General features: G+C 36.2%; 1 protein-coding gene across 4 annotated transcripts in view; it reads right to left on the bottom strand.

Annotated features, from left to right (window-relative positions):
• The window catches only part of LOC133519875 (protein qui-1), a 136,858-nt gene that overhangs the window by 22,691 nt on the left and 93,802 nt on the right, over nucleotides 1-20,365 (bottom strand). For all 4 annotated transcript variants that reach the window (XM_061854044.1, XM_061854043.1, XM_061854046.1 and 1 more), the window contains 7 exons: nucleotides 19,009-19,209; nucleotides 15,518-15,696; nucleotides 14,796-14,942; nucleotides 11,548-11,666; nucleotides 7,725-7,903; nucleotides 2,011-2,134; nucleotides 922-1,033 (listed from right to left, as the gene is read on the bottom strand). In XM_061854044.1, coding sequence (XP_061710028.1) covers nucleotides 922-1,033; nucleotides 2,011-2,134; nucleotides 7,725-7,903; nucleotides 11,548-11,666; nucleotides 14,796-14,942; nucleotides 15,518-15,696; nucleotides 19,009-19,209 — 1,061 coding nt within the window. The remainder of the gene's footprint in view (nucleotides 1-921; nucleotides 1,034-2,010; nucleotides 2,135-7,724; nucleotides 7,904-11,547; nucleotides 11,667-14,795; nucleotides 14,943-15,517; nucleotides 15,697-19,008; nucleotides 19,210-20,365) is intronic.

Below are 20,365 nucleotides of genomic sequence, written 5' to 3' on the forward strand. Positions count from 1 at the left end.
CTTATTGTTATTTAGCGCAACGCATTTTTGATGGCGATGATGCCATTATCGGGCGCAGTCTAAATATCCTTATTGATAGATGTCAAAAAGTGACAAGTAACTTTTGCAAAAACTAGGTTTCACAAAAGAAAAATCGTAAAAAATTATTTTCAGTGCCAGTTTTACCATAACATTAACTTTATATGTGCAAATTCAAAATTGAGAAATTTGAAAAAAATTTTTGGCGCAATTAACTTAAACTCATGTAACATTTTTTACTTCTTTTGGCGTCAGAAGTGCGTGGTTAAAATCTTTTGGATTCCTCGTGTGACACCGTGTATATAGAATGAACACACTAGGTACAGAATTGATTTTCATAACCTAACGATTTTCACAAGTTTGATAAACATCATTACAGGTGAACTCCACTCTCTAATGAACAGTCAGCTGCAGATATGACTAATCCCCCTGCATAGAAATTACTTTGCAGGGGGAGTGTTTCTGCAGTTGACTGTACGTAATAGCGTAAGTAGTTTCCAAGCTAGCACACGTTGGTTGGGAATTTCGCAACATACGTCGTTGAATTTCTACGGAAATGTAAATATGTTAGTTTTGTGTTTGTTAGTCCATGACATCCTGGACAAAAGTTCCGAAGCGCCCATTAGTAGGTATGAAATAGGAACCGAGCCTCCGGATTGAAAGTTTTTTTGAATACTACGTCGGTGGCAAACAAGCATACGGCCCGCCTGATGGTAAGCAGTCTCCGTAGCCTATGTACGCCTGCAACTCCAGAGGAGTTACATGCGCGTTGCCGACCCTAATACTCTGCACCCTCGTTAACCACTTCGTCACCGTCCCTTAAATATACCTAGGTTGGTATTGTATAAGCTATATTTATAACTGTCGCATGATAAGTAATAATAAAATTGTATAGGTACGTACAAGTGAGCCGTCAACCAGCGACGCAACGATGACAGCCGAGTCCTCCCCACCGCTGATTACCAGCGAGCGATTCACGACAGCTGCCACGCATAGTACAGGTGCGATGTGTTCCCTGCGTCCAAACAAACAATCACGTCCAAATAGCTGCACTTTACTGCCAGACCCCTAAAATAGACTGACATAAAACGTAACATTTACACCCAAAAGTAGACGTGTTCTGAAAGGGCAATTTAGTTATCAGAGAAGATTTCATCAAGTTTAATTTGTTATACAATTGGCTGAAAATGCCGTAAACTAATAATGGGTAACAGTTGTGAACAATTAGTTGTGTTGCAACAGTAATGTTCTGTAAGTAATAGCGTGAATCGCGGAAGCCAAATTATATGGAAAAAAAACTTTGCACGGATAGGATAGGTCACGAAATGTACTGACTAGGCTACATATTCAACGATATAGTGTAATATATTTAGTGATATTTATTATGGTTTGTATTTATTTATTGTTAAGGCTATAAATACAATCCTTCCAAATATATAACAGGCGGAATGAATGGTTTTCGCAATTTACTGAAAACTAAATATAATCGGATATTAATTATAGTTTCCTACACTTCGTTTAAGTATCCTAAATAAAACATTTAAATAAATATTAACTATCATTTGGTAACTTGATCTAATTGCATTGAAAAATTGACCTCATCATCAGTCATCTTCTTCCTCGCGTTGTCCGGGCCTTTTGCCACGGCTCATGGGAGCCTGGGGTCTGCTTGACAACTCATCCCAAGATTTGGCGTAGGCACTAGTTTTTACGAAAGCGACTGCCGTCTGACCTTCCAACCTAGAGGGTAAAACTAGGCCTTGTTGTGATTAATCCGGTTTCCTCACGATGTTTTCCTTCACCGAAAAGCGACTGGTAAATATCAAATGATATTTCGCACATAAGTTCCGAAAAACTTATTGGTACGAGCCAGGGTTTGAACCTGCGACCTCCGGATTGCAAGTCGCATGCTCTTACCGGGACCAGGGACCAGCGCTTACATTCACCTTACAGCGCTTACGCTCGCATAGTCGATAAAAATGTCATACTCACGTCATTTTGGCCTTCACTGCCAGCGTGTGAAGGTCCCAGACGATGACGCTGGTGTCTTCGGAGCCCGTGAGTAGGTACTGCGACTCCCTCGTGACGCACATGCAAAGGATCCTGCCCGAGTGACCTGGAAAATTGCCCTCATACATATTCATTATTTCACCTAACGTCTAATGAAACGTCGCGTGATGGATCGTGTTAATTTATCCCATGAAATTCGTATGTATGAGACGTTAGAAATATTAATTTATTTTTCACTGTGTGCTTACGTGAAAAATAAATGTGTGTGTGAGCCCTCTCGCGCATGAGAAGAGGCCTGTGCCCAGCAGTGGGACGTATATAGGCTGAATTATTATTATTTTTATTATTACGTGCTTGTGCGTTTTGGATGTTTTGAAAGCTTTCCAGTAATAATTACATGCAGTTAAAATATATTTAGTGTCAATTGGCAATATCAATTATATGTACTTGTATCCGCTACCTACATAGCTATTCAAAGTAGGTAGGTATGTATTTTCGTTTCTTACCCATTAAATAAACTAATTCTGTTTAGTTCTTCCTGTTATTCCAGTGTTTAATTATTTTGGTGGTTTTTCATATTTAATGGTACCTAACATTAATTTTCTTAATTGAAAAGACTTTCTTAATGACCGGCGCGAATGAAATTCTCACTTGTTTAAGTGTTTCATTGAGACACTATTAGTTTTAATAGCTAAAGTAAATTAAAAAATGTTGATTAGTTCAATAGGGCGACACTTTTTAGGGTTCCGTAGCCAAATGGCAAAAAACGGAACCCTTATAGATTCGTCATGTCCGTCTGTCTGTCCGATTATGTCACCGCCACTTTTTTCCGAAACTATAAGAGCTATACTGTTCAAACTTGGTAAGTAGATGAACTATGAACCGCATTAGGATGTTTACACAAAAATAGAAAAAAAAAACAATAAATTTTGGGGGTTCCCCATACTTAGAACTGAAACTCAAAAAATCTTTTTTCATCAAACCCATACGTGTGGGGTATTTATGGATAGGTCTTTAAAAATGATTTTGAGATTTCTAATATCATTTTTTATAGAGATATACATTACCATGCAAACTTCCACCGAAAATTGGTTTGAACGAGATTTAGTAAGTAGTTTTTTTTAATAGGTCATAAAATTAAAAAAAAAATTTTTTTTTCATCAAACCCATACGTGTGGGGTATCTATGGATAGGTCTTCAAAAATGATATTTAGGTTCCTAATATCATTTTTTTCTAAACTGAATAGTTTGCGCGAGAGACACTTCCAAAGTGACAAAATGTGTGCCCCCCCCCCTGTAACTTCTAAAATAACAGAATGAAAAATCTAAAAAAAATATATGATATACATTACCATGCAAACTTCCACCGAAAATTGGTTTGAACGAGATCTAGTAAGTAGTTTTTTAATACGTCATAAATGGTACGGAACCCTTCATGGGCGAGTCCGACTCGCACTTGGCCGCTTTTTATATTTAAGAACAGCGCAAATTATTTTGTAATATAGAAACAGTTGAAAATGATAAACAAATAAACTTATGTATAACAACAACAACAAAAAATATTAAAACATATTAAGTGATACATTTTGAACAAGTAAACTTCAACAAGAACAGTTTATCGGAAAACAATAACTAGAGAATACGAGGAAATCCAATTAGCAACACGAATTCGATCCATTAATTGCAGCAATCGCTGCTTTGATGCAGCTTTAGTGCCACAGCAGGAATATATACGAATAGCCAATATCATTATTTTCTATTCATTTAATAATCACGTTACCATTTTATAGGTATTAACCGTTTATTATAAACGCGAATTTTTTTGAAAATGCAATAAACCGTTTCTTTAACACTAACACACAATAACAATAACCTATTCACTGCACTGCACGGCACTGGCACTGCACCTTTTTTATGTTTTATTTTTAAGCGACTTATCATGTGAAGTAACATAATAAATACATAAACATCTAACATTTGATGGGGGCGCCATTGTTAATGCTTGAATTATGTATACAAATTTAGTGTAAAACAAGAAACTTACAGTGTGTTGCACATTGCTTACAGCCTGACAATAAACTCACCAACCTATCTGAGGTGAGGTATTCTTAATTATAGCCGAGTTTTAAGTAGTCGCAACTAAGAATCAAAAGAAAATTACGCGAATCTTATTTACCAACCAGTCTGTAGTAATTAACCGGAATAGGTAACCCCTTTCTGCGAACTGTCCCAGAACATCCGGTGCCGAAGACAATTTACAACAAAAGTTCATCACCGAATTAAATTGCGCCACCACTGCGCAAATCGTTCGCATTTAAACGGGGAACTAACCCAATCAAAGTTTCACCTTACAATACAACTACAAATATAGGTATGAAGTATATCCTCAATCCACTTAGAGATTCCAAAAAATTGCATTTCCTCTTGTATTGAGAGTCGTTGAATATGAAGTCCTCATGAGGTGAAGTCTTCTCCTTTTGTTGAATATGAAGAAGTTTACACGAACTAATCGATATTAATTAAAAGGAAAAAAGTAGAAATCCTTTGTGTTTCGGAACTACGAGGGACATACTGACTCACTCAGCATAACGGCCGTAACAGTCATTGGAAAAATACTTTGAATTTGGATTTTATTGCGTGAGAATACTGAAATCATTGAACGAGTTTCCCAATCGCCGATATGGCTGTTATACGTAAATGGTTTTACCAGAGGGTTAAATACAATACAACTTTGTATTTATAGTTATTACAAAATTAATTATTAATAAAAACCCCTAGCTAATACCCCTTTTACATGTGTATGTACAGTTTTCAATATAGCATAATAAAACTTGACCTTGACAACTGTTTCTGTTTAATCTTCATATCTTCATGAAAACTAAAATAAAATAAAACTCTCTTTTTTTAACTTGTTAAAACAATTTATTAATTAAATACGTAATGAATACATATAATTTCCTGATATTTGATGAAATTTGGCAATCAGGCTAAAACTAATCCAACCTCAATGCTGGCGAGACCATTAATCAACATCAGAGGATCGCGATGGAAACATAAATCATGCGCATTGAATCCACTGCTGGAATCTTAATGTTGTTAGTGTGAAGGTATTCCCGGTAACACGAAACTGTACTAGTAACAATTTATTCAGTCAACTGAAAAAATATGTGTAATGGTAACAAACTAAAAATATACTAATATAAACATCTTTTTAAGCTTTTCCACTAAACAATGGAAAATTATCAGTTCACTTTTTGTCATACGGCCCGATTCAAAGAAAGATTAAGACACGTTTAAAATCTTGGAAAGATCTTTAAAAGATCGATAGCTAAACGACATGTCAAAATTGACTTTTATTTCGATTCCGCTGTGATCCCATTAAGATCTATCTACGATATTTCTAACGTCAAAGTGACATTAGTAGCCCGAATCGAGCAGCTTCTGTCAATTATACGACATACAAACGATATATATGTAAAAGAAAAGAACCAGAAAAAAACCTATACGATCTTCATTAAATACCAAGTAAATGTTTTAAATACAAACAACAAACCTTGAGTCCAACGCTTTGTAGCGACTTTCATTCAATTCAAGCGAAGCGACAGCGCCTATGGTGATCTTTTGTCGTAATAAAATAGTGCCGAAATTCTGAGCAGTGAAAATTGTTCCCCTTTTCCCTTTTCAATACAACTTTTATTAAAATATGAGCGATGAATGTTGTCATGAGGGATATTGTTTCATTTTACGACGAACCATTGTTGATCGAGAAACCATTATATTATTAATAAAAAACGCTTCGACGGGGTAATCAAAAATGTAGCGTGGGGATTCAGGGAGCGTTTCTGTCATCAATCAGTTGAAAATTTATTAAAAAAGTCGCAAAATACTCTTTATAAAATATAAAAGAGACATTGTTTACAAACTACAAACTTTAGTACTCCGTCATATTACTCAGTTGCTCCATTTAACACAATCTATGAGCCCTTTGCATGGACTACTATGAGCCCTTTGTATGTGCTTTTTAATAACAATCATTGAACCCGGGTACGTTCTTAAGCTACGTCCAAAAGAGAGGGATGGGCATTGTGAATATCATCTCGCTTTGTGTGGTAGGGCACAGCACAGCGGATGTCATTCCTGATCTAGAGCAGAGCCTAACTGGGGAAGTACCTCCACCTTACAGAAAACCGCAGCCAAATAAGAATAACACTAGACCCTACTCATAGTGTTGTGTTTCTGCCAATGAGTAAGATTCCCAGAGCTCAACGAGGGGGGGTCGGCAACGCGCATGTAACTCCTCTGGATTTGCAGGCGTACATAGGCAACGGATACTGCTTACCATCAGGCGTATGCTTATTTGCTACCGACGTAGTACAAAAAAACCCGCCTATGAATGCCTTTAAAACACATCAAATTACTACAGAATAGGAAGGGTGATTGTAGCAGCCACTATAGCACAATCGGAATAGAAAAAACCTCTGAGCCAGTCCTAAAATTAGGTATGTATGTAAATTGAAGGCCCCTTTTCATGTTCACACCATTTGACATTTGGGGACCTCGGGGAATCACAGCCATCTTGGAAAATGTGTACCATCCTGGAGAAGGTCACATTTTTATGAGGCCTTTTATTTACATACATACCAAATTTCAGGACTGTCCCAGAAATTTCGAGGTTCGTTCTATTCCGATTGTGCTACTAGGCCAATAGGCCACTCCGTAGTAATTGGCCACTCTTAACAATAAGACTTACCTAAATTGCCTTGTTTCTTTCTGACTTGTTAAGAGTAGCCAATTACTTATGGAGGGGCCAATAATTATAGCAGTTCCCCGGTATACCTGTCCTGATAATTATTGTGAGATGTAAGCTCATTTATTTAATTAAACTTTAGCTGGCCACACAAATGTAATCAGCAGATAGGAAAAATATCGTAAACCCTTCATAAAGAATCAGTTTTATTATCTCCGGGTTAGTAAATAAGTGATAGCGGGGTTATAAGGGCACGGTCGTTAAACGTCAATCGAGCTCACACATAAAATGCCTATCGATCTACCTACGCGCAGGTGATTGCTAACATAACATTTTATAGGATAATAGATAGAACAATATTCTTTGTTATTATTTGTGATACTGGATCAAAACCTTACCAACTACAGTATATTGGCATGTGGGTGGTTAAAAGAACCCGATAGCAATGGACTTATTATTATTATATTATAATTATGTAATATGAACGCAATATCATACGTTATATCTTTGAAAACAAACAACGATGAAATTCGGTGTATCTAAGTAAACACTTACCGCATGCAGTGTTGACTATTATGATTGAAAACACTCCATATTAATCTGGTTTAGTCGAGCAATAATGAAATTGCATATGCATCCTTATGCTACGTGATTACTTCAAAATTGGATTGAAATAAATATATTTAGACACAAATTTGTAATTATGAAAACTGTCAATTTCTAATTGGAATATGGTATAAAGTCGATTTTTTTTGTGTAGACTGGATTTCTAAGCGTATATAATTCGTAAAAGTATATCATTTGTAAGTAGCTAGCTACATTTAATTCTGAATTTAACATTCTCTCAGGATCCAGAAACGAATATCGCACAGTTACGTCTCAACAAATCAAATTCGCACAGTACACTTCACTATTTACCTTTACACAATATCGTACAAGCGAAACTAACCTTTAAACGTATGTACTTTAGAGTTGGACATGACGTGCCACAGCTGTGGGTCGCCGGCAGCAGGCGCCAGCACCAGATGTTGTCCGGAAGGTGCTAGTTGCAGCAGACGCGCGCCCGAGCCGGGGCTCGTCGCTCCCACAGACACCACACGCACCGTCGACGCTATCGGCGGTTGGAGCCTGACCGCAACGTGAAATGATAACTTTTTAATAGAAAAAGCAGACAATAGTGGCGGATAATGCGTAAAGTTTGTATAATATCATTTGTCGTCACTGAATAACTTTAAAGGGATTATTTAATGCAAAATGATAAAATTAATGCAAGAAGCAGATTCTGACTGCGGCCGGCAAAACGTCCCACTTTGTCGTTTTTGCTTGTATTTTTATAGCGACAAAGTGGGACATTTTGCCGGCCGCGGTCACATATGTACTAAATGGTTCATTAATTAAACCTCTACGAAGCATATTCGCTACAGCCATACTATAGAGACAGACTCACGGACGTAGCACAACGACCGCGGCTTAGCACTAAATGAGTTAATTAAAAAAAGTAGAGATGTGTGCTACGTTGTAACTCGTAGCAACAGCATTTTCCTGCTTAGTAGTGAAATCTTTCGTAATGTACTAAACTGGAGGTCGATTTGAAATAAAAACTGAATGCTCTAAGTATGAGCATAAGATCGAATACGTATTCAAGCCAGGTGCACTGATAAAATCAGGTAATAATTAACGTATAACTTATTTTTTGCTAATTATAACAGTTGGTTTAACATCACAAGGGATGAAGTGAAGAGATACGAAAGCCAAATTAGTTGGCACATTTCTCGGATTTACTCATTAGAGATAACATTTGTCGGGTCCCAGCGGTGCAGGGTCTCGAAACTTCGCAATAATATATCGTCGGGAAGTGAATGGGGTAGATAAACACAACGATCAGTAAACGGGGATACGGCCGGCTAATGAACACTAAATTCTGTGTACGCAATCTCGCCCGTTTTCTGTGATTGTTATCCTTTTATTCCTCATTGCTTTTTGTATCTTACATAATGCTTGCGATAAATTTATGGACGATAGAAGACATTTGCGAACATAGTACAACAACGTTGTACGGTATTAACCAAACGTATGAAACTGGATTTACGACAGCATAACGGATAACATTATTGTTATTCTACGCGGAATTTTATCTGCTTTAAATTCTCGTCTTAATTATGTTCAATTTTTTTTCATTTTTTTTATTTTCCACGTAGGTATACAAAGATACACTTATGTCCGTCAATTATTGCACATAATTGACGGACATAAGTGTGTTACTGATACTGTAACCTTTACCTTCTATTGAGAGGAAAAGGGACGGCGCCGACGGCCGCTTCTCCATACAAACGTAGTCCCAATTTTCCTCTCTGGATATTAACATTATGGAAAGTATGTTTACATATGTTTATGTATATTAACCATAGCCATGCCCGCGTGTGACTTTTTTAGATTTTTTGATTATTGTAATAATCAGGAGCGAAAAACAAATTTCATACAAATTTTTAAATGCTTCTTATTCTTATAATAATTATTCTTATTATAGTTGTGAGGCCCGGACACTAACACAAAAAGAGGATAGTCAGCTCCTGGTAGCGGAAAGAAAGATCTTTCAAAAGATCCTAGGACCTATCTTGAAAGTCTTATAAATTATAATCTACTTAATAACAATTTTATAATGACACATTTTTTTTTTTTCATTAATTGTACGATGTAGCGTTGCGTATCAACCTTTACTCGCAAAGCGCGAGAAATCCGTTACAATCCTGAAGAACCGGTTAAGTCATGAATTTCTCGTAACCGAGTCGTAACCTAAAACCAATTCCAAAAGCGAGTTTATCCCAAACGAACGTAAAACACATCCGTGAAGCTGTGATTGCATTTCCTAGGCACACAATACAGGGTAACCCGTTTACGGTGTGTTGTGTATCGGGGCCCGGGGCGTTGTGCTCCTGGCAGCTAATTGAATAAAACGGTACGTGGAATTACACAGAGGTATGCTTATATCAAACCTTTACGCACGTTAGTCCAATTATAACAATTGCGTCGTCGCTGTGAAAACATCGAACGAGCGAAACTTAAATTTTCTTACACGTAATTCAGAGATGAAACCCGTTTATCGTAAGCCACGCAATTTCTCTTTCATTATCGCTATTTGTTTTGAACACGTCTCCTACGACGCCAATGGCTACATATGAAGGTTCAAAAGAGTGTTTTCTAAAACTAGGATAGACATATAGACGACTGGCGCAGGTTTAATAATAGCGCTAGTATTCTTGGAAGATATTGCAAAACAACAACTTTAATGACTGAACTTACAAAACGAAGTTTTAAAACTGTCGAAAGTTGAAAAGAACTGTATCTAAAGTTAAAAGAAAATTCATTTCACGACCGGTTTGGCCTAGTGGGTAGTGACCCTGCCTACGAAGCTGATGGTCCCGGGTTCAAATCCTGGTAAGGGCATGTATTTGTGTGATGAGCATGGATATTTGTTCCTGAGTCATGAGTGTTTTCTATGTATTTAAGTATTTATATATTATATATATCGTTGTATAAGTACCCTCAACACAAGCCTTATTGAGCTTACTGTGGGACTTAGTCAATTTGTGTAATAATGTCCTATAATATTTATGTATCTAAATATCTGCACAAAGGTACAAAATAGCCATTAGATGTAAATTTAGTTGCTTTATCTATCTTTTCCTACTCCTCTACTGTTACCTGTCATTTATGCATTCATTAACACGAATATAAGAACATACATAAAAGGTTTCAAGAAAAGTCTATATTGTCTATTCCTCATAAAAGCTCTTGTGCTTTTAATCGCTATAACGTTACTGCGATTAATGGCTACCAACCTAACAAAACCAAAACGAATACAGTTTTAAACTAAGTGCATTGCTGCCAACTTAAAAATATTCATTTGGATGCATAGTAAAAATAATTACTTCATAAGTCAGAAACACGCATGTCACACCCGTAATATAGCAACACCCATAGACTACGAAGACCGCTTAGCGTTGTTTGTTAGTCTCCGTAGGCTACGGTGGCCAAAATTGAGAAAAAACTGTCCAAACATTTAATTTAGCAAGTAGCAAGTACCAGGGCGCCATGAGTTACGAGGTGTCGCTGACCGGCCGGCCGCGGCCCGGGGCGGGCTGGGCGCGTAACAAGGTATGCTCGCGCGTCTTGCTTGGCTATATAGTTTTGCTTTGTTTACCTAAATTAAGATTTATTTTTGTTGACTCGTAGGAAAAATATTGTATGCAACGTTGTATAAGTAGGTCAAAAAATGCTCGTGGCGTATTCCTTTACAATGTTCGCCTACGCCTTCGGCTCCGGCTCACATTGTAACTCACGCCACTCGCCTTTTTTGACCCTTCTTATACAACTGTTGCATAAAATACTATTATCAATCTCCTTAAAAATAATAAAATAAAACCAACCGGTATCGTCAATTTATAAATATGCTCTCCTTTACAATTCTCGCACATTATTTTCACGTAAATATCTAGCTGGGATCGCGTACGCTTTGAATTAGGTATTTATTTGTACTTACGTTTATAATTTGACGTTACATTTCTCAACAATCACAAGGAGACTGAACTCTTGCGTATCTTTCTTGTTACGTGTCATCACAAATAAATAAATATATAAATTCCATTCCAATGAAATAGTCAACATTAGTTTATTTATCTTTAATCCATACAAGTTTCATTATATTATATATGTAAGATAGAAATAGTTAAACGGGTACAGTATATAGTGACGAATGTTAAAAGTGTCCTTACCATCCGTTGAGTGGGACGAGCAGCGGCTTGTCATAGCCGTCGCACCATGCCATCGCAGCGGTGACGAGCGTCGCTAGCACGCCTCGCCGCGCCACCGCCGGTCGTAACCAGGCTATGATCTGAACAAACAAATGAAATACCTATCAGTTCCTGGTTTATATAATTTATGTTTCACTTTGTAATCAATTTTATACAGACATCATCTGTTTGCCGAAAAAGATTAGTCAGTCCATGGTCAGTCCTAAATTAATTCATCAGCGTTACTCCGGCTTGGTCGACAAACAGGCTAACAAGTCAGTTCGTATAAGATATTTTATATAGTCCTTAGGTATTTATCGCTTTGTGTTTTATATTAATAAATGTTGGAACAACTATTGTTCTATCTGCGTTAATTAATAAAAATCGTGTCGTGTTTAGATTTAAACATGAAAATTGTATTGTATATATAAATCGTATTCTAAAACATTAATACTGAACATATACTGCATTTATTCCCTCCTTTTCACGCGAAATTGGAAATGATATACAGCTTGGTATGAATAAAGTGTTGTAAAGAAAGTTCTTTTTACACTCCACCGAGCTTTAGAAAAGATGTTTGTTTTCCTTGACTGAAATAAAGTAGCGTCTGATATCTGAGCGCGAGCGTACACAATGTGCACATAAATTAAGTTTATTTATGTACCTTTTACGTGACAAAATAAAAGTAGGTGTACATTTAAAAAAAGAGATCTTTAAAGCTACAAACATAAAAACTTTGGGTTAAACTTTCGCAAGTCAATGCACTTGTGGCATTCAAACAAGATTTAATTTTGCCTAGCTTGTGTGAAAAGTTAAATTATTGAGATAAGTTATGCTTAATTAATTATACTACACAGTGTTATTTTTCTACCCTTTCCTATTATTAAATAAAAAAATGGTAAGTATATTTAGTTAATAGTTTCTCGGAAGCAAATCAAACGATTTCTATGAAATGAATATAAGGGCTTCATTTCTAAGGTTGAAAAATGTTCATCATCGGGATTAATTTAGGGAAATCATATTTTTTTACAGTTTTTTCGGGTTTCCCGCACACGTAGTAATACGCCGAAACTTTTAAAATGAGCAATCAGTATCGTTTTCACGAGTTTTCGCTGGGTCAGCCAGATGTAATAAAAAATAAATTCCTACAGGCGAAAAAATCGATATCCCGAGCTTGAAATAGCAAGCCTAATTTTCTCAACCATACCACTTTCAGATACCTCGTGAGTATTGAAAACAGCGGCTGAAACCTTTCGTACAAAGTGATCTGTTTGATTTGCTCTTATAAAAATTTCATTGAAGGTACGGGGTTATTAGAAATTAACTTCATAAAGCTATTATTAATATTTTGTTATAGCCGGCGGCTTTCCTAAAACCTAATTTTGACAGCTCCAAAAGTTTTCCCTTCAGCAAGCCCATTTTGATGGAATTAATGTCTTTGTTAACGTCAACCCTTTCTATGCTGATTGATATTTGAGTTTGTATGGAAGTTAATTAAGAGTTTATTTCTCGGTAAATTAGATTTACGTGTTTCAAGAGGTACGGAATAAGGAGGGTTGGGGCCAAGAATCATAACTTTTGAATGGCAACTTTCTATATACAAGATGCAGGATACAGAATTACTGGGAAAATTACATTGAAATTTTTGGAATTGTCTCGTGGACACGTGAATAACGGTTAACAATCTTGACATGTGTTTTCATTAAAGAACGCATTTTAAAAATCAGTAACGATTACTTATGAAAGCAAAAGATTGTAAATGATCAGATATGATTTATTATTGTTACATATTTGCCCTAACTTATTTTCCAGAAGTGTTTTTCAATAAAAAGACACGTCAAAACCGTTTACCTTATTTCTAATGCTAAAAAAACGAACTATAGGGAGAAACGGTCATAATCATAACCATTAAAACAGGAATACTCATTGTAAGGGAATGATATAAAGATTGTTATTTATACATTACTTTAACTTGCAATTCCCAGGGTCAACAAAAACAAATATGATACAGACCTTGTTATGGAACCTCAAACATTATTTGAATACCTATTCGGAGCTAGTTTTAGGACATTGGGTAATTAACTTGTTTTTATACGAATGCATTGGGATCGACCTACGAGTAGATGACAATATTAATATTTTTAATGCTTTTTATCCATATGTTGTATGAAGACATAACTTCATATTCATGTTTTTGTTTTAAACTTTAGAGCTCCTGTTCCATTGTATTTTGAATTTATATTTTGCCGAATGAAAATCGCTTTAGTCTTGGCATGTTTTGATTTGCGGGCGGATAGATGATAATTGATAAAGAAACAAACTGTTCATTTTCGACACGAGGGATGACTACAATTATATCTTAACAGGTGCTTTTCGCTACATATAACACTTAACTATATTGCAAATATAAACATATATGAATGCACTCATTCAAAACGAAATACAAATAAATTTTAATTTTTTTCCGGTCTATGTAGCAATGTACTATTTAAATATGTATTTTCTTTAACTTTATTTTACTAATAAATCACAGTTAATAAAATATAATAAAATACTTAAATTAGAAAATTATAAATAAAACATCTGCTTTAAATCCTGGTCGCTTGGTAGGGTGCCCAGAAAGCTGGCCGAGAAAATTGCATGAGACTTTTATTGCTGAAAAATTAACAATTATTAAACGTTATACAAAAACCTTCGTCTTCTCCTATAGCACGTCTGCATGTATGGGCTCCACAAACAAAGCTTTCCTTGGTAATACATTTGTTATATTCCTACATGAAAAAATAAAAAAAATCGTAATTTTGTTCTTTTAGCACAAATGGTATTTCTTGGGTTTAGTTATAGTAAAGCATTTGAATTTAAAATTAAACTACATTTGTATTTTTTAACTATAACATATTTTTTTGTACTAATGGTAGAACCTCAAAAATGTTCTGACTAGACGAGATTAGCATCGGGGCTAATATAATATATACGAGTATAAGTCAATGACGACATTTTCTTCAGTCACGCCAGACAAGCGAGACAGATATATATGTCACGTCAACCTCGTGAATTTTCCTTGTATGAAATGTCATCACAAATGCAGAACGTAACAATACTGACGTCATCACATGTCACGCCTAAGCAGGATGAATCAGAATGTTTGTTTACCTTTAATTTAAATAGGTTGCTATCAGTAATTATTTATTTTATAAAATAAAAAAAAGGTTAGGCAAGAGTTTAGGTACCTGGGCTCCTAACTGCATGGGATCGCGAGTAAGTATGTCGCTTGATTTTTTGACCGCGCCGTAGACGAGCTCTACGTCCCGGTCAAGGATGTAGCAGCGAACGTGTTCCAGAATGCATCGGAGATAGGACACCGTCACCGTTTGTACCTGCGTAAGGAGAGATTATGTTTTACACATTAAGGGTCGGTTGCACCAAACTGAAGTTTCATAGATCTCTGCTCCAGTCTGTTAACTGTGGTTAGTGCAACTGGTCCTAAAACTGATACGTTTCTTTCTTTAACGTATTGAGTACCACCGAGAGAGACCTTTGGGGGTCACCGTTGGCAATTTACGAGCAGATTGGCAATAGTGTCGCAAAACCAAGCTTTGAATAGCATAATGAAATTTACTTCAAAGGTGTGATATCTCTGACTTGCTTCTAGAGAGTCTCGCCTTACCAAGCTCTTTGTCTTTATGTTTAAGTCTAATTGATGCCTAGACACAGGAATGACAGCTACAAAAATATTAATTCTTGCTTTTTGTAGATGCTTTTTAGGATTCCGTACTCAAAGGGTGCCAATCTGATATTACAAAGCTAACGCAATCCGTCCGTCATTTGTCTGTCAGCAGGCTCTATCTATAAAACTATTATAGGTAGATAGTTTAAATTTCTCAAAGATTTTTTAGAGAACAGCCCTTTATACAGCTGACCGTTAAATTATGTATTTCTTTAAGACAGTTACCGCAGCCAGCAAGAAGTCGAAATTGCAGACAGTAAGATCCTTCAGCTTTGAGAAGTCGCCGGCTAGCAGCAGATGCAACCAAGATTCCTCGACGTGGCGTTGCGTGAACGCGGCCGCCGTCCGACTGCCCGAGTGGAATGGCGTCGAGTCCAGCAGCGCATCATCGTCGTCTGCGCAACCTAACACAAGTAGGATGAATGAGTTATATTAGATAGACGTCTCACTAGCGTCTCACGAGCGTCGACGTCTAATCAACTCTATGGCTGCTCCTCGACGCAACGTTGGCGCAACTGCGGAGCGACACCATATTCCATAGCATAAATCATAAATAAATCATTTATTTTGATTGAAACATGGTACAAAAGATGGTCAATATATTAGGGAAACACACATTTCACCAGCAGCTGGCATGCAAAATTACTAAATTACACGTATTCATTCCATATTTACAAGGTCATAACAGAACAATATAATTAAAACAAGCAGGAAAACATAGCGCTGACTATACGCCGATGCTCAAAAGACGTTAGTGTGGTGTCTCTCTTAGCAGTTAATGGAACACATACCTGGGCACAGGTACATAGGTAGAAGCACTAACTGATCACATCTATCATAATGGATATTTAAAAAACATTTATTTCATATATTTCCAAAATATTACGTCACCAAATTTATAAAATGGATTTAAAAACTAGAGATAAACTAAGTTTTGTAAAACTTTTTCTAATACATTCGTTTTATAATATTGTCTTCAGTTTAACACGATCGTTACCTACTCATGAAATAAAAATATGGAAACGGATTATATTGAATTTAAAATACATCCCGACGTTTCGAAATCTTGACAGCTTTCGTGGTCAACGGGTGACTGAGGAAAAATAGTACATTACTACAGAGGCCGCCGGGACGAAAGGGGTTGCCGGCCGAAGACATAGACGGCCGAGCGAAGCGAGGACGGATAGGTCTGAGGCGGGCAACCCCATATTTTCTGCCGAGGTATGTTTAGTGCTTTTCTCAAACATGCAATGAAATAAACACAAAAAAATCAAAATTTTATTTTTAAAGAAATTATAAGTAAACAAGACAAAAACTAAAACTAACGTGTGTATATTACTATTTCGCTATATTTTAACTCGGTTTTAATAAAAAATAGATACTTCATACATTTATATTTGTATTATGTTTATATTATGCTTCACCTGCATTGTGGCCTTAAGCATGGAGTACGATGCCCACAATGTTGAACTTTTTAGTTTCTGCCAGTTCTTAAAACATGCTAAAAACACGAGTTCTGAGAAGCTGTGGGCATTTGTTTTGGTTTTCGCGCAATACGCATAGTGGCAGAATGTCATGATGCCTGTGCCATAACTTTGTGGAATTGAAATTAAAAAAAGGACTTTGCCAGCCTAGGCCTGCAATATTTGTATGAAATTCCATTAACGACCTCTTGTCCCAGCCGCACCTGAAACGTCATACTTCGCAGCCTATTTTAAGGAATATAACATCAATATTTCATTGCATGTTTGAGAAAAAAGTATTTTTCCAGTAAAATAAACATGTGGCACATCATTCCATAGGTCTTTAAAAATATCATTAAGGTTAAGTCATAAATATTGTGACCCCCCCCCGCTCACTCTAACTTTTGAACCATAAAAAAAATCAGAAATTATTTTGAACACGATCGGTGGAGCCATTAATGAGTTTTTCAAAAAAACTTTTATTTGCTAAGTCACGACGGTTCGCCCTTTTGCTTGTATCTGTGTAGTTTATATCGGGTTGGGAGTATTTTGCGACTTTGCGAGTTAACTATAACCTCATACGTCCCAATGTCACAATTCAAGATTTATCTCTGTTAAACTGTTACCTGTTTAAGGAATATAATATCAATATTTTATTGCATGTTTGAGAAAATATATATTTACCTCTATCACAATAACAATGTGCAAAACAAAACAACCCACAAAAAAAATGAATCATAAGCTATAAATTCTAAGCCTAGTTATACATGACAAATAGGTTCAAAACATAAGGCTAGTTATACATTAAAAAATTTTTTAAGTAACAATATTATACTAAAAGTCCAAAGAACGAGATTAAAATGTATATCGTTGAATTTCATTAATTTCATTATGTAAAACGAAATTCAATTGCAATAGATTTTCACTCTACTAATCGATCGAATCGATTCCGCCAACATGTCAAATCGGTTCAGTCGCGTCCAATCGCGAAGATATGTATAATTAAAAATATTGATCAGCACCAATAGAATCGGTTATTTGCCCTCTGCAGATTGAATCGAGAATCGTAAAAAATCGTTTTAAAGTTGCACTGTCACAACTCTTTAATTGCTTAGTGACATGTGTCACCGTACCCATGCTGTTTGAAAAATGCTATATTCGCTATCAAAAACATCGTGTCCAAGTGAAGTACGAAATCAGAAATATTTTCATAAAAATACAAATTCCAGCCCTGGGGACCCCTGATGAGGACCAGGTCCCCAGGGCTGGATGGGGTGTATTTCGTTCAATTCTATTTCCACTTCTATATAGGCAATTAAATTCTACTAATATAATTGAAAAAAGTGGTCAATACCACTAGATTCTATCGCTTCCCAATTTCTATCGCTTGTACATATTTCAAAAATAGGATTTCGCCGTTTTCCACAGATTTTTGAGTGACGAAATCGAGATCACTCGAAATTCAAAAATCGGTCCCCTGTTTATACAGAGTTAAGTAGGTACCTTATAATTTCATAATTTATGAACTGAACTTAATACTAAAACACGTTATTTTACGTGAAACATTTCAGCGGCTAAAGAACATGTGGCTGCATAAATTTATCAAGACATGTAATACGTACGTAGTTTGGAAAGTTGAGCTTGAAACGCTGGAACGCTATCTCGAGCAGCTAATTCGATTTGCAATTGCGTTGCAAAAATGAAGAACAATTTACCGATATCGGATTTTCTCGACTGCCAGTCTCCTGCTCGAGTATCATGTGAGTCAAAGGAGCTTTAGTTAAGGATGTTGAAACGACATTTAAAATTTGAGCTGCATTTTTTGTCTGGGAGCAAAGGGAATGAGAAGGTAAATTATGAAGTGTAAGTATGTTATTTATTTTTATGTTTTATTATAACATTTAAAATTCAGGGCTAAACGCAAAGGGAGAAATCTAAAATATAACGAAACTTTTTAATAATTTTCCACCCAGCCTTAATCCATTTTTAATTGGAGTGGGCTACCTACCACCGGGATTAACAGCTTAACGTACCTTTGTAATTATGGAAGCACACAATTAATAACAACAGTAGTTATCCACCGACCGGTGTATAATGAATGTAACTTGATTCACAAGATTCCGACTAAAAAGAAGGCATAGTACGATCCCCTTAGGATTTATGGTTACCATATAATTTAGTTTGGTATTGGTAGGTTGGTACACGACGACCCGAGTCACCACTAATTTTATACAGAGTTAAGAAGCAGCTTACCTGGCTCTTGTGTTTCCGAAGTATCCGTGTCGTCGGGATCCTGCAGGAAATTTGCAAAGTGCAGCGCCGCTAGGTCGGAGTGCGCATCTCTGAGCGCGCTCTGCACGCGCACGTAGCGCCTGCGCGCGCGCGCTCCCGCCGCCGCGGCACGCCAGCGCCACGTGCTTCTACCCGATACTACGTTCTCTGCTATGAGAGGCTCTGAGAAAGAAATTGGATTGAAAAGTGACACTATCTAATTATTTAAATTATAAATATAATATTATTTATACTTTATGTTACCTAATCGGTACTGGCCCACTAGTATGAGTAATGGACAATTACGAACAACAACCAAATAAATATAATATTCGAAAAGTCATTTAATTTATTACCCGTATCGTGTCCTTGCGCAATAAAATACAAATTCAAACTAGCAGGCCAATTTGAAACACGTACACTGAGATCAAAATGATATCTAAATAATGTAATTTAGTTATCGTGCGGACAAGGATGAGCGAAATGCACGATAACTAAATGAGATTGTAAATATCATTCTGATTTCAGTGTAGGTTCGAATAGGCCTATAGATTTCAATATAACTAATATACTTTACTACCTATAAGTAATGTTATTACGTGGTGGGGAAATTACGCTACATGTGTAATGGTTGATATTTACAGCTACCTTATTTGAATGGACGGGCAAATCTTCAGGTAGGCAATCATATCGTGGTAATACTACAGATTATACACGGTGCTACATGAGGAAACCGAAAGATTTTGACAGTGTATTACTGATCACATTTAGAGACTAAAATGTCATATAAACTTTTCTGGATTTCGCCTAGTTTCAGAGTAAATACCAATGTAAAAAAAAAACATCTTATCGTAACTTAGTGCAAAACGCTTTTTGATCGCGATGATGCCATTATGGGGCGTAGTCTAAATATCCTTATTGATAGATGTCAAAAAGTGACAAGTAACCTTTGCAAGAACTAGTTTTTACAAAAAAAAAGTCGTAAAAAAATATTTCAGTGCCAGTTTTACCATAACATAAACTTTTTATGTACAAATACGTTCAAAATTTGAAAAAAAAAAAAAACATTTTTGGCGAAATTTACTGAAACTCATATAACATTTTTTCCTTCTTTTGGCCTCAAAAGTACGTGGTTAAAATCTTGCGGGTTCCTCGTGTTGAAACCTACACAAAAATACAATAGAATGACCTTCAACGCGCCGCTCCCCGCACCGCGCGCAGCTGCACAACGCTAGGGTTGCTTACGCTTAGAAATGATTTTACAAAGAAGTAGGTAATTACCTATTTAAACAGCGGAGTGATATAAAAATAAAATCTATATCTGATTTGTATCACACTT

Source organism: Cydia pomonella, chromosome 7 (genome assembly GCF_033807575.1).
Source record: "Cydia pomonella isolate Wapato2018A chromosome 7, ilCydPomo1, whole genome shotgun sequence".
Classification (NCBI taxonomy): Eukaryota; Metazoa; Arthropoda; class Insecta; order Lepidoptera; family Tortricidae; genus Cydia; species Cydia pomonella.